At 44.5% G+C, this 15147-nt stretch overlaps 1 protein-coding gene across 3 annotated transcripts in view; it reads left to right on the top strand.

Annotated features, from left to right (window-relative positions):
- The window catches only part of PHKB (phosphorylase kinase regulatory subunit beta), a 135630-nt gene that overhangs the window by 97613 nt on the left and 22870 nt on the right, over positions 1-15147 (top strand). For 2 of the 3 annotated variants that reach the window (XM_058154769.1, XM_058154771.1), the window contains 4 exons: positions 830-911; positions 3668-3725; positions 7363-7453; positions 10049-10251. In XM_058154769.1, the coding sequence (XP_058010752.1) occupies positions 830-911; positions 3668-3725; positions 7363-7453; positions 10049-10251 (434 nt within the window). Of the gene's footprint in view, positions 1-829; positions 912-3667; positions 3726-6284; positions 6376-7362; positions 7454-10048; positions 10252-15147 lie in introns of all 3 variants that reach the window. The other variant, XM_058154770.1, reaches the window with a different exon arrangement.

Raw genomic sequence — 15147 nt, 5'->3', positions numbered from 1 at the left:
TGGAGCACCAGAAAACAGCCTGAAAAATGCCCCCAAAACAGCCAAAAACAGATCATTTTGGGGACTGTTTTCTGGGTCTTTTTTGGGCCATTTTTCAGGCTGTTTTCAGGCTGTTTTGGGGGGCGTTTTTCAGGCTGTTTCCAGGCTGATTTTTGGGCCTGAAAACAGCCCCCAAAACAGCCTGAAAACATCCCTGAAAAATGACCAAAACGGGCCAAAAAACAGGCACGCTTGTGCCGGCCAGCTGGTCTTTGGGTTTTGGGTGCTCTGGCGCACGCACATGGACACGCATGTACATGCGATCTGGTTTGGGCACTTGGTGCCAAAAAGATTCACCATCACTGTTATAAGCCATCAAAAATATTTCACCGAGGAGTTTAGTTTCAGAAACAGGCTTCGCTTTGCCGAGTCAGTGATCCGTAGATGATCATGCCTTCTGCTTCCCATGGAAATCTGCCTGTGATTTGGGTTTAAAAAACACAACATTCCTACATGATGAGTTGGAGTTTTATAGGAGGCTGCAGAGAACATCAAGGGGGAAAAAAAAGAACCTTTAAACAACCAGTAACCCCTAAAAACAAATCGGTAGGAAGAGAATAATGGCAGAACATTGGTCAATGGGTAGAGAAAGAAGGAGAACTTGGCAAAGGGGAAGAAGAGGGAATATAATATGATTGAAAAAGGTAGGGCTGGGGGAGACAAGCAGGCCAGGGGTGAAATTCACTTACCTTTCCCTACCGGCTCGCAAATGTGAGTTTGTTCTGTAACCTTGGGAGAATCACACGTGTCTCTACTAACCTTTTACAATTTGATGATTATTCCTCGACAGGACTGCAGCTGCGTGGCAAGCCAGATCATTCTGTTGAGCATTTTGCTCAAAAGGGAAGGCCCGAATTTTATCACCAAGGAAGGTAGGCTGACAGGAGCCTCTTTTGCTTATCGGTTAGTGGAACATGAATAGCGAACATGCAGCGCATAAGCGGTGTCGCTATCTTGCTCAGGGGGTGCATGCCAGAAAGTGGAAGGAACTGTCTCCCACATGAACTCCTTTAAATCCAGATACCTGAAAATAAGACCCAACCGGAAAATAAGCCCTAGCATGATTTTTCAGGATGCTCGTAATATAAGCCCTACCCCCAAAATAAGCCCCAGTTAAGATTGTCAGCCAGATGGGTGCATTTAGTACCGTATTTCCCCCAAAATAAGACCTGCCCAGAAAATAAACCCTAATGCGTCTTTCGGAGCAAAAATTAATATAAGACCTGGTCTTATTTTCGGGGAAACACGGTAGTCCTCGACTTAATGACCCCAACTGGGATGAGAATTTCCATCGCTAACGGACCCTGTTGTTAAAGCGAGTCACACTCAGTTTTACAAACCCCTTTGCCATGGTCTTTAAGTGAGTCACATGGTTGTTAAGGAAATCCTGCCTCCCCCATTGAATTTTCTTGTTAGAAGCTGGCTGGGAAGATTGCAGATGGCAATCCCATGATCTCGAGACTCTGTGTAACCCTCAAAAATATATGCCACTCGCCCAAAGCCCAAAAATTGCCCTCGTGTTACTGTGTGGTTCCTGCCTCAGTTATAAATGCAAAGACTGGTGTCCTGTAACTCACTTTTTTCAGGCCCTTCGTAACTTCAAACAATCGCTAAGGGAATGCTCATAAGTCAAGGACTTTCCCGTAGCTTGTGTGCTACTGGCAGACAATTTACAGTTCCGTATAAACCATGGGAGGAAATCCGGTCCCTCTGCTAAGATGAAGCAGGGAGAAGAGTTGTGTTCTCTTTCAGGTTTTGCCGTGTATCTTACCTCACCTGTTACATTTAGTGGTGTAGCACACCTATTAGAAGTGAGACGTTTGTTAAGTGAGTTTTTTGCCCCCGCTTTTCTCGCCGCATTTGTTAAGTGAATCACTGCGCTTGTTAAATTGGTCCCACCATTGTTAAGTGAATCTGGCTTCCCCACCAAATTGGCTTGTCGGACGGTCACAAAAGGGGATCACGTGACCCCGGGACATTGCGACTGTCATAAATATGAACCAGTTGTCAAGCCTCTGTATCAGTGGTGGAATTCAATTTTTTTTTACTACCGGTTCTATGGGTGTGGCTTGGTGGGCATGGCAGGGGAAGGATACTGCAAAATGCCCGTTCCCACCCCACTCTGGGGGCAGCCAGAGGTGGTATTTGCCAGTTCTCCAAACTACTCAAAATTTCCACTACCGGTTCTCCCGAACCTGTCAAAACCGTAATAGCTCAGGCTGTTAGAAGCCTGTTATTAGAACACAGCAGCCTGCAATTACTGCAGGTTCAAGCCCGGCCCGAGGTTGACTCAGCCTTCCACCCTTTATAAGGTAGGTAAAATGAGGACCCAGATTGTTGGGGGGGCAATAAGTTGACTTTGTAAAATATACAAATAGAATGAGACTATTGCCTTATACACTGTAAGCCGCCCTGAGTCTTCAGAGAAGGGCGGGATATAAATGTAAATAAATAAAAAAAACCCTGAATAGCACCCCTGCTCTGTATGTAAATCATATGACCATGGGGATGCTGCAGTGGTCATAAGTGTGAAACATTGGTCATAAGTCACATTTTTCAGTGGCGTTGTAAATTTAATGAACTGTTTTAAGTTCATTGAGGACTACCTGTATCGAGAACAGTGATTTAATAGAGCAAGGTAATATTCCCAATTAGTTTCTTACAGCCCCATCCATTTAAAGATACGTCCCCTGGTATTTTTAAATGCCCAAAGGCTTTATTTTAAATGCATCCTGGAAAAAAAACCACCCTCAATTTGCTAATGAAAGCATAAATTCTTATGCCAACAAAAACGTCCTTATCAAATCGTGCACCTTGGTCAATTCCTGTATTTCATTTCCTTTGCTTTATTCCTATTTCAAAGACTGCTTTGGGTGTTCTGATTCTAATTTTGGAAAGAATGGGTCCGTCTCCCCTCCCCATTGTAGTGCTATAAGAAGGATTTGGGGTTTTTTTGTTGTTGTTGTGCTGAGCATTACATAATAAATAATGAATCTCGAAAGAAGGATTAGAGCCAAAACTGTGTGCTGGGATTCATAGCATTTTAATAATTATTCACAGCTGTTTGCTCCTGTTTGGGGCTAATCTCCCAAATTCCAGCAAAGTCACTCTCATGCCACCCACCCACCCTATTTTTTTTTTTAACGTTTTAATTTTTAATTTTTAAAAAAGCCTAGGAGGGACCCAGCTCGCACATAAAGCACAAAGCAGCCATGAAACAACATTTATTTGCAACCCCGGTATAACATTTTAATGCTGCAATGGTAGTTATTCAGCTGGAATCAAATTATGTAAGTGCAGGCTAGTTTATATGCTGTCAGGGTAGCGCTGCAGGTTACAACTGCTGAGGAAAAAAAAACAAAAAACCAGGGGACAACTGTTGATTTTTGCCAGAAACCCGAAGCGTCAAAATAAAATGTCTATATATGTGCTTAAATATTTGCATAAAACCTATATGGGAAACCTGCATGGCTCATTTGCTGTTTCTCACATAATGCTGCCATTAACCTTTGTAATAAGATAAGCTGATGATGCGGAATCTCCTAACAGCTGCAACGAAATCATACTGTTTATTTCTGATGTGGTTTTTTTTGTTGTTGTTGTCTTTTCCCTTTTATGTACAAATTAGGTACCGTCTCCGATCATATCGAAAGAATCTACCGAAAAGCTGGCAGCAAAAAGCTCTGGTTTGTATACAATACTTTTTTTTTTTAATGCTGATATTCGGCAGTTTGAGTCGATACACGTCTACTGATTTTGCAAAAACAAACAAACAAACAAACAAACAAAAAACAAATACAAAACCACGTCCCCGGAAATTTGAAATCATATATCTCAGTGTGCCACTACGGGCTATATGAACCTGTGCTTAATTTATAAAAAGGAAGGAGGGACCTTTTACCTGTACTTGTCTATGGAGATTCTCAGTTTTCTAAATCGGGGTCTCCAACCTTAGTCCCTTTAAGACTTGTGGACTCTGGGAGTTGAAGTCCACAAGTCTTAAAGGGACTAAGGTTGGAGACCCCTGATCTAGATCATGGTTGTCCCAAAAGTGCTTTTTCCCCCCAAGAGGCAACTGGACTTTCTTGGTTTTTCTTTGAAGACGTTTCGCTTCTCATCCAAGAAGCTTCTTCTGTTCTGACTGAATAGTGAGGAATGGAAGGATTTCTATTCCTTGCAGTCATCTGGTCATTTGCACTCTTTGTGAGAGTCATTGAAGCCACTTGGAGATTTATCACCACCACCTATCTACAACACAGTCCTTCCAGCAGTTCCAAGTAGGTTCCACATTCATTTACACTTCAGATTCAGGTGACCCTGAGGGCACAGATAAAACCTCCAAGTGGCCCCATGACTCTCAGAAAGAGTGTTAACGACCAGATCAGGGGTGAAATGCTCCTGGTTCGGACCAGATCGCCCGATCCGGTAGCAATGGTGGCAGGTGGTTCGAAGAACCGGTAGCAAAAATCACTGCTCCCCCCTCCCCAGCTGAGCTGCGCGACCATCAGAGGTGTTTTTGTTTTTTTAACTTTTAAAAGCATTTTTTCTTCGGCCAGAAAAATGCTTTTAAAAGTTAAAAAAAAAGCCTCTGATGATCGCACAGCTCAGCTGGGATCGTCAGAACCCTTTAAAAGCATTTTTTCTACAACCTCTTTGGCCGTTTTAAAATTTTAAAAATGCTTTTAAAAGGTTCTGGCGATCAGGCAACTCAGCTGGGATTGGCAGAACCCTTTAAAAGCTTTTTTTCCTCTGGCGATCTCAGCTGAGTTGCCTGATCATCACAGGCTTTTAAAAGCATTTTTTTTACAACCTCTTCGACCGAAGAGGTTGTAGAAAAAATGCTTTTAAAAGTAAAAAAAAAAAAGTTGGCCATGCCCACCCAGTCACATTACACCCCCTGCCACCAAGCCACGCCCACAGAATTGGTACTAACAAATTTTACATTTCACCCCTGGATCAGATGACTGCAAAGAATATAAATCCTTCTGTTTTCCACCATTCAGTCAGAACTGGAGAAGCTTCTTGGATGAGAAATGAAATGTCTTGAAGGAGTCAGATTATCTTCAGGGATCTTCTGATCCCCCTCAACAGTAAGCAGAAAAAATAAACTACCAACGAATCCTACAGTAGAGGATTCTATCATTGTAAAGCGGTACTTTTGTCCTTGTTGGTAATTCGTTCTGGAGGACATACCAAATATTCAAATCAATCGATACAGAGAAAACCACATGACTTAACATGCGGCCCACTAGTTCGTCCAGAGGAAATAGCGAGTCGAGAGACAGCCAACATCAGCAAGTTTTTCCTTGCATGTTGATTACTGGGGAAAAGACAAGTGTTGGGACAAGATTTCTGCTTCAAAATGTCTCGAATCCCGAAATTCTCTGAGTTTTGGAAGCAGTTGAGTGCTAAGGTATGACTACATAAAGTAGTGGCCAAAATTGTGGAAACCTTTTGGGAAAAGTGTATTTTCTAAAACTAGCTAATAACACCACTTTTTTGGGGAGTAGTACCATAAAATTATATATCAGTAGAAAGATAACGTAATCAAGAATGTAATGCAATAACTTTTATGAAGGATGTGCTGTTAGAACAACAGTTACAGTATAAAGAAGAAAAGTGAAACACATAGAAAAAATGAGATATACAAAAATTATCACCATAGAAAAAACAAGATATACAAAAATTATCACCATGTCAGTTTATACTTAGTTGGATAACCTTTAGCGTGAATTACGGCCTTACAACGTCTTCCCATGGAGTGAACCCAGTCTTTCAGTTCTGCAGCTGTTATAATGTGAAACCAAGATTGAATGATTGCTTCTGTTAACTGGCTTTTATTGCTGGGTCGCTTCTGACTAACCAGTTTCTTTAGTCGGCTCCATAGATTTTCAATTGGGTTAAGGTCTGGGATATTCCCAGGCCATTCCAGCAATGGAATAGGATTATTTTGAAACTCCCCCACCCCAAAAAAGTGGTATTATTAGCCATCAAACCTCAAAAATACACTTTTCCCAAAAGGTTTCCATAATTTTGGCCACTACTGTACATGAAGATATATTGTAGAACTTGTTTTGCAAATCCAAAGAGTCCCTCCAATTTCTGATTCCCAATGAGCAGCTGACATCCAGTGCAGAAAAAAAAAAAAGCTGCTGTTTAGAATGCGTGGGCTACCAAGAGGATTTTATTTAGAGTAGATGTGGAGACATCATCCTTTGAACCCCTCTGTTGTATATCAAATCCAGGTTGGTGCTCCGCTGCAGCGCGGCATGCATTCAGAAATTTGCTGCCTCTTTAGCTCCCCATATTACAACTTTGATAGTCCATGGGAAACAGGTAAAGTGTACGCAGGTTTGGAACGATTCTGCTTGAGATGATGTGCGGCTGATTTGCATTTTGCTGGTATCTGTTCGTGGTGTTTTTTGCCAAAAGAGAAAGAGAGAGAGAGAAGCTTCGCACTTGATTTTGAAGAGTGTGTGCACCCCATTGTCATCAAACTCAAAATCAACTTGGCTGATGTGCTAACTTAGCAGACTATCACACACTCATTCATTAATTCTGATACGTGATTATTCCACTTCCGACGCCTGTGTTACATAATGTGGAGTATCTAGACTTTTGTTTTCTAGAGCAGGGGTCTCCAACCTTGGCAACTTTAAGATTTGTGGACTTTAACTCCCAGAGATTTTTTTTTTTAAATGCAGATTGCCAGGGAAATCTAAAGTTAATAAAATAAGAGGCTTTTTTTTACTTTTAAAAGCATTTTTTCAGCCAAAGAAAAAATGCTTTTAAAAGTAAAAAAAAAAACCTCTGATGATCGTACGGCTCAGCTGAGCATGTGGGGGGGGGCAGGGATTTTTGCTACCAGTTCTCCGAACCACCCGCCACCATCACTACCGGATCGGGCAATACGGTCCAAACCGGGAGCCTTTCACCCCTGGAGTAGGGCTTATATTGGATGCACATGTAAAAATCAAGCTAGAGCTTACTTTCTGAGTAGGTCATATTTTCAGAGAAACACGGTACTTACACGATGCCAATCTTGCCTTGCTATCAAGTAGTAACAGCATTTTCTTATAATTTATGTAGTTTAATGAACGTCAATGCAAACCTTAGCATCCTCGTTTCTGGAATCGAATTGAATTGATTTAGCTGCTGTCCCACCATTCTATATAAAGAGGTATCCTGGATCTGAATACCATAGAGGCAAATATAAATGTTTAGTCGTTAGCCAAGCATGGCGAGAAACTCTCAGTCAAATTCTTGAATCCCATTAAACTCGCATTTAATTTCCAGCCGGATTGCTTTGTTTTCTACCCTCAGGTCTGTTGTGCGCTTCGCAGCAAGCCTTTTATGTAAGCTAGTGGACAGCCTTGCCCCGTCTATTACTAATGTTTTAGTTCAGGGCAAGCAGGTAAGTGTGTATTTTTCAGATTACATTCATCAGCTAAATTTAATAAGTCAAATAAAATGGAAGGCCCGGCCCAGGGAATTGGTGCCCTGGTTCAGCCTTTTTTTATACAGTTTGCAAACCCTTTTAAAAGGTACAGACGCCGCTAAGTTTTATCTACAAACGGGGGGGGGGGGTAGGGAGTGGGAAAGGCAGTTGTTTTAGGCAGAGGTTGTCCCCCCCCCCCCCGAAATTTGGTAACCCCTTAAAGCACTTCTAACCAAATTTAGGCAGGGTACGGCTTTGGAGACTCATGTTGCATTTGATTTTTATGTGTGTGTGGTTTTTTTTTTAAATAAAACTCTATGTCCAGTTCTGGCCAACTAGCATTACAGAGCTACTGCAGTTTTATAGAGGATTTTTCCATCACAAATATGCAGTCATTTTTGATAGCCCATTCTGGCCTGGCATCATTTGGCACTTTCTGTTGTCCTTTGCTTTGGCTGTTAGTGTCCTGTCCCTCCGGCGTGTCTTTTGTTTGAATCAAAGAGCCAGTAAGGCAGTGGTTCTCAACCTTTATAGGGCTGCAACCCCTTTAATACAATTCCCCACAACGTGGCGACCCCAACCATAAAATTATTTTCGTTTTGAATTTATCGCGCCTGAAGCCGTATTGGCTAGCGATCTGAATTGCTTGCGATTGCCTTGAGGACGGAGGCGTTAAAGCGGAGACTCCTCCCCTATTAAGTTTATCGTGCCTGAAGCCAGATTAGGCTAGCGATTGGGAGTGATTGCAGCTGGCTTGAGAGGGAGACATCAGAGCAAAGATTTCGCTCTTTTTTTAATTCATGGCGCCTGAAGCCGAATTCGGCTAGCGATTTGAAGAGCCTGCAGCTGGCTTGTGAAGTCAACCATTGGAGCGCGATTCTTCGACTCGCAAGTATACTTCCCATATTTCCGATGGTCTTAGGTGACCCCTGGCAAATTGTCATTCGACCCCCAACGGGGTCCTGACCCTCATGTTGAGAACCGCTGCAGTAAGGGATGTAATGCTGCCTGTCCCATCACAGCTGTTCAGGAAGTGAATTCTTTTCCTGTTTCACGTTCAGTTCCCTCTGAGAGGTGAAGAGTTACCATGGTGAACAGCCATAATCAATTAACCCGATCTAAAATTAGACCGGTGAGGATGGTCCTGATTACTTGGAACCCACTTGGAAGATAATGGGTCCTCCTGAGGCCCTTTCATCCTTCTGAATGGGACAGATAGCATTATGATCGCGCTGACGTCAAAAGCATGTGGAGAACATACGAGGACATGTGATTCCTTGCTCGTAGCTGGGACTAAAAAAATGTGATTCTTTTGCTTGTAGTTGGGACTATCGCTGCATTAAAATTTAGAACAGAAAATAAAGTGAAGTGCGGGGCGTAGTTAGTACGTACTTGAATGTAGATGTCAGCGTTCCATTCGGGTTAATGTCAGCGTTCCAGAACATTACTTGTCCCAGCTTCTGCCAACCTAGCAGTTTCGAAAGCACGTAAAAATGCAGGTAGAAAAAATAGAGACCACCTTTGGTGGGAAGGGAACAGCGTTCCGTGCGCCTTTGGCGTTGAGTCAAGCTGGCTACATGACCACGGAGACGTCTTCGGATAGCGCTGGCTCTTCGGCTTTGAAACAGAGATGAGCACCGCCTCCTAGAGTTGGGAACGACTAGCACGTATGTGCAAGGGGAACCTTTACCTTTACCTTACTGGCACATCTGGGAAAACCCGAATTTGAGAGTTCCAGGTTTTCCCCTCAGTAAATCAAAACCCCAAAACCAGCCCCTGCACCCCTCAGTCCATCACATGGTCCAATCCCCATCCATCCCAACTTGAGCCATCCCTGCAACCACTCCTCCTCCAGATACATAAGCACCATGAACTTGACCGAAGGGAAGAACGCTATTATGTCTTAACTACAATCACACTACTAAATCCCCCCCTTCCTACTTTCCCAAGCACAGCATGGAAGCTTCCGGTGTTAATATGGCTTCCAAAGCTCACAGTAGAAGCACTTGAATGGATTTTTGCATCCCCCCCAAGTGTGATCTAAATTGATATCCCACAAGTCAACGGTTTCTATTTTTCATCCCCTGCTCCTCTCTTCTTAGAGTGGAAAGGCACTGAAAACTAAGCTAATCATTAAGTGAGTCTCTGCTGGTTTGGCGGCCTAGAAGGACCACTGCAAATCTGGCAACTTTTGTGAGCTGCGGAGAAGAACTATTGGTGGCCATGAGGAAAGGCCATTGCCCCCTGTAGAGAAGGGCCCAGGATAATTTATATATTATTATTTATGCCTGGCAAGTTTTAATCATGTGAAATAAACAGGACAGATCAACCTTTTTTCTGAGCATACGCAATCCCAAGTCATTACTGTTTCAATAGAAACTAATAGAGATGTGCAAATCTCCATTTCTCCCATCGGCGATGATTTTAACTCCCCACTCTATTTACGTCCCTTTTATCCAACATTGTTGGAAAGCAGAAGATTTAAGTCAAGGAGATATAATGAATAAGGACTCCCTCACTGCTTCCCTGGTTCAGGTTATACCTCTAATTACTGCTAATATATTCCTTTAGGTGACACTTGGGGCATTTGGCCAAGAGGAAGAAATTATATCTAATCCCTTGTCTCCGAGCGCAATTAAAGACATCATCTACAACAAGTGCAATTTGCAGGACGAGAGAGAAGCTGTTCTTCAACAGGAACTTGTCATTCATATCGGCTGGATCATCTCCAACTCCCCCGAGTTATTTAACGGCATGCTGAAGATACGTGTGGGGTTAGTAAATCACTCTCTAAAACCTGTTTTAGTGATGTCTGTGAATCCTTTTACCCCACGTGCACACATTGAGATACCAGGCCGGCGCGTATCTCCTGAAATGCCTCCCGAGAACCTCTGGAGACTTTCCAAGTTTTACCACCAAGTGTTAAATACCAATAGAAATAGTCGGAGAAAATTTAATATATGCTCCGGAGTCATGGTCCAGAGCCGTGATAGCTCAGAGCTTAAGAAGCTGAGCTTGTTGGCTGGAAAGCTGACCGCTGAGGTTCAAGAACTGATGGCCGTGCGACGGGGCGAGTTCCCGTCCTCGCTCCAGCTCCCGTCCACCTACCAGTTTGAAAACAATAGCAGTAGCACTTAAATTTATATACTGCTTTACAGTGCTTTTACAGCCCTCTCTAAGCAGTTCACAGAGTCAGCCTCTTGCCCCCAACAATCTGGGTCCTCGTTTTACCCACCTCAGAAGGAAGGAAGGCTGAGTCAAATCTTGAGCCTGGTGAGATTTGAACTGCCAAATTACAGGCAGCCGGCGGGCAGCAGAAGTAGCCTGCAGTACTGCACTCTAACCTCTGTGCCACCGCGGCTCACGAAAATGCAACTCTGATTTGGGGTTTTACCGATTAGGTAGGTTTGTTGTTATATAAATTGTCCCATGGCAAGTCGGCTATGGTGAGTCGGCCTAAACCCGTCACAATTTTAGATGTCCCTTGGGCCAACACCTGTGTAATTTATGCTCCCGTTATTGCACCCCTACTGTTTTCCAAGCCGGACTTTAAATCGTTAAGCGGTCCAAACTCTACCTCAGGATGTTGAAAATGCAACAGAAGGCGGTAAATTTTAAATCACGTATCTGGGCTCTGAACCTGGTTTCCCTCTTCCCCCCCCCCAATTGCTGAGAGCTAGATGATCTCTGAGGACCATACAGTATGTTCCTGTTTTATATCTGCATTCATCTGTTAATCTACATTAGTTGCCATGTTAGTTGCAATTAAACATGGAATTTTCCACTTCACACAGAAGCCATAGTTCACCATTCATTCAGACAGGGGTGTCAAACTGGATTTCTTCAAGGGCTGGATCAGCATTGTAGTTCTCCTCCGCAGACCAGCCGGGGAGGGGGGAGGGGAGAGACAGAACGGATGCCTCCTGCAGCACCCTGTCGGCAAAAACGGGCTGTGCCCTCCCCCACCCACCGTGTCCCATTTTTGGTCTGGATGGCCTCCTGCAGCACTTTGCCAGCCAAAACGGGGCATGGGGGGGCGGTCATGCAAGGCCCCCTGCACCCTGTTTTGGCCAGCAGAGTGCTGCAGGAGGCCATCCAGGCCCCAAAACAGAGCCCGGGGGTTGGTTTGCACAGCCCCCATCCCTGTGCCCTGTTTTGGCATCGTGGGCTGGTCCTGTGCTATTTTTCAACCCAGCCTGGCCCCGTGGGCCAGATTTAAGCACCCCACGGGCCTTGAGATTGGCACCCCTGATTTAAAACAAGGTGTTCTGTCCTCCTCGCCTCCATCCGAACGATGGCTTAATTAGCTGGCTCTTATCAACTCTGGCAGCAAAAGAGCCAGCGTCTGCCAAGAGCCCTCGTTAGCTGCCAAGACACTGGTGAGTCACAACCTTCAGCTCTAGTCAATCAGTGGATTTGCCTGCTATGAAGAGACCCAGCAGTGCTTACTGCCTTTATATCCTGTGGGGTGTGACTCAACACTTCCTAGGCCTGCCCCATACCTGCTTCTGTTGTTCCCTCCTCTCCTGCCTACGAAACCTAGGGTCCAACCAAGCCTGATTGCCATCAGCTGGGTCTGAAGGCATGGCCTGTGGGGGGAAGAGTCAGGGGACGGAGGCCTCGTTATCTCTTCCACCTGGCCTGCTTCTGGCTCCTGGAGCTGAGCCAGGGAAGCCGGTGCTCCCGAGGTAAGTCCTGATGGCCCTTCCCCCTCACTTTCCAAGTCACCTTCTGGCAGCAGGCCCAGCTCCAAGGCACTTTCGGGCATGGGCCCAGGTTCGGGGGCTGGAGCCACAACACTAGGCCTCTGCAGTGCGGGTGCTTCCCCTTTGACTCCAGCAGGAACCGGTTAGTTGTGTGAGTTGTAGATTGCAATTTTAGTCCTTGGGCTTCTCACGAGTTCAAGCTATTGGTGTATCTTGACAGTTACACCTGTGCTACCATTTCAGCCTGGAAGCCAAGAGGTGTTAAGTAAGGTGTGAGCCCCTCAGTTACAGCTTTACAAGTGGCCTTTAAACAAGGCTCTAAACAAACCTTTAAAATGAAGTTCGTCATTTTTTTTAAAAAAAGCTTTCCGATGCTATACTTTCTGCTTGATCGTTAATTTACCTTCCCACGCTAAATTTAAATCTCCTTCCAGGTGCCTCTTGCGAATTTTTCCCTTGAAATTCTTTAAACCTTAATACCGTACAATCAATTTATGCTCGCCTCTCTCCATAAATAATCCTACCCCCAAACACCATATTCATTATTTGTTCTAGATGAAAAATACCAACCTTTTCCACTTAAACCGGATAGAAAGAACTATGAATTTACCCTGCGGCAGTAAAATGGCATGTCAGACATTCATATTCCTAATTTAAGCCCATCTTCAAAATCTTTTTTACGCCAACGTACTCATTAAATCAAATGTTTTCATTTTACTTGGCTTCCGTATCGCTAAAAATTGTGTGCCTTGTCTGCAGATAGCCAAGAATATTTTTGCTTGGTCAGAACTAGGTTTTTATTCGCTATCAACACTCATAGTGTACCAATGTACCACTATCAAATCTGAAGGGTCCTTGGTGTTCTCTGAGCTTGGTTGTTTTCTTTCATTACCTAAACTAGGTAAGATCATCAGGACTAGCACTGGTGACGTTACCTAGTTAGGTAATGAAACATCTACAAGAAAACAACCAAGCTCAGAGATCACCAAGCACACCTCATTTCAATCCTGAGCTACAAATATTCTCCTTTATTCATCCTCTTTTAACGACCCCATAATCCCTTGTAGAGGGAAGTCTGGGCAACTGAATGGAGCTGAGTGTTTATTGGCCGGACGCCCTTCCTGTCGCCAATGCAGAGGTTTTTTTTCCAGCAGATCTATTCACAGTGTGCCCAGAGAGAGAAATACCTGCCTCTACCTAGGATTGAACTCACAGCCTCCTGATCGTGAGGCGAGAGCTCCACCTCTAGGCCACCGCACCACTTCATATTCTCCTTTATTGGCACTATTAAATCTCACGGAGCACTGAGCTTGAAATATTTCTACCAATTATGAAAACGGGATTGTTATCCTTCCTATTTGTCTATGGAGATTCTCAGTCATCCAGGACACGGTTGTCCCAAAAGTGCTTTTTTCAAAAGACAGGTTGATTTTCTTTGTTTTTCCTTGAAGACGTTTCGCTTCTCATCCAAGAAGCTTCTTCAGTTCTGAACTGGGACGATCGTTCATATTATTCAGTGACTATATCCCAGGTATAGGGACACGGTGGCTTAGTGGGTAAGACGCTGAGCTTGTCGATCGAAAGGTCGGCAGTTCTGCGGTTCGAATCTCTAGTGCCGCGTAATGGGGTGAGCTCCCATTATTTGCCCCACCTTCCGCCAACCTAGCAGTTCGAAAGCACACAAAAAAGGCAAGTAGAAAAATAGGGACCAACTTTGGTGGGAAGGGAACAGCGTTCCGTGCACCTTTGGCGTTGAGTCATGCCAGCCACATGACCATGGAGACGTCTTCGGACAGCGCTGGCTCTTCGGCTTTGAAACGGAGATGAGCACCGCCCCCTAGAGTCAGGAACGACTAGCACATATATGCGAGAGGAACCTTTACCTTTTACCTTATATCCTAGGTGAGTCTGGGTTGAAATTGCAATTATGTTGTAGACCAGTGTTGGCGAACCTTTTCGGCACCAGCAGCTGATCTTTGCGCGCGCATGCGCATCAGAAACCAAAAGACCAGGCAGCTGGTGCGCGTGCATGCACCAGAAACTGGAAGATCATCTTGCCCGCGCGTGCGCACATACGCACCAGGCGTCTCCTCTTCCGGTTTCTGGTGCTCCCACATGCGTGAAAACCAGCTGGCCAGCATGCTGGGACCCGGAAGAGCAACAGGTGATGGCTCGTCTGCCCGGAGAGATAGCTTTGCATGCCACTTCCGGCATGCGTTCCATCGGTTCACCATCACGGTTGTAGACCATTTTGTTTCTTAATGGGAGAAGCAGCCAATCGTAACTCATAACTCAGTGCCCAAATATATTTTCCATTACTCGACCCCGAGTGGTTCTCTGAACGTGTTAATAGTGAATTAACCAGGGATGGGATTCAAATAATTTAACAACCGGTTCTCTGCCCTAATGACCAGCTGGGTAGGCATGGCTCAGTGGTCATGTGACTGTGTGGGCGTGGCCAACTCAACGTTACTCACGTCGATGGGCACTTCACCTTAGCTGTTACTAAGGGTTAACCAGAGAGGCAGTTTCTGTAAGCAGGGCAATAAAAATTAGGCTAGAAACACTACCAGAATGTTGCCTTCCTTACAGGATTGTCCCTGTAAAGTGGGGAAAAACAAAAGATTTCTTCCAACAACCGGTTCTCAGAACTGCTTAGAAAGTTAACAACCGGTTCTCCCGAATAGGTGCGAACTGGCTGAATCCCACCATTGGAATTAACACAATTTCAGTCATGCCTGTTGGGCAGGAGAAATTTGGAGGGTTGTCTGTGCTTCCTGTCTCATAACCACAGGTAACTTCACCGTATACAAATAGGTCTCCTTGCAGATGCCCACCTGAACAGGTGGAGGTTGAGGAGGAGGGAAAGTGTGAGATTGGATAAATCAGATGACTGGTAATCAAATCCATGGAGCTTTATGTCCTGATAAATAGGTTTTGAAATTCTTTTCCAACCAGAGCAAC

This window comes from Ahaetulla prasina, chromosome 12, assembly GCF_028640845.1.
Source record: "Ahaetulla prasina isolate Xishuangbanna chromosome 12, ASM2864084v1, whole genome shotgun sequence".
NCBI classification, from domain to species: domain Eukaryota; kingdom Metazoa; phylum Chordata; class Lepidosauria; order Squamata; family Colubridae; genus Ahaetulla; species Ahaetulla prasina.
This window is presented reverse-complemented; position numbering and strand designations above follow the sequence as displayed.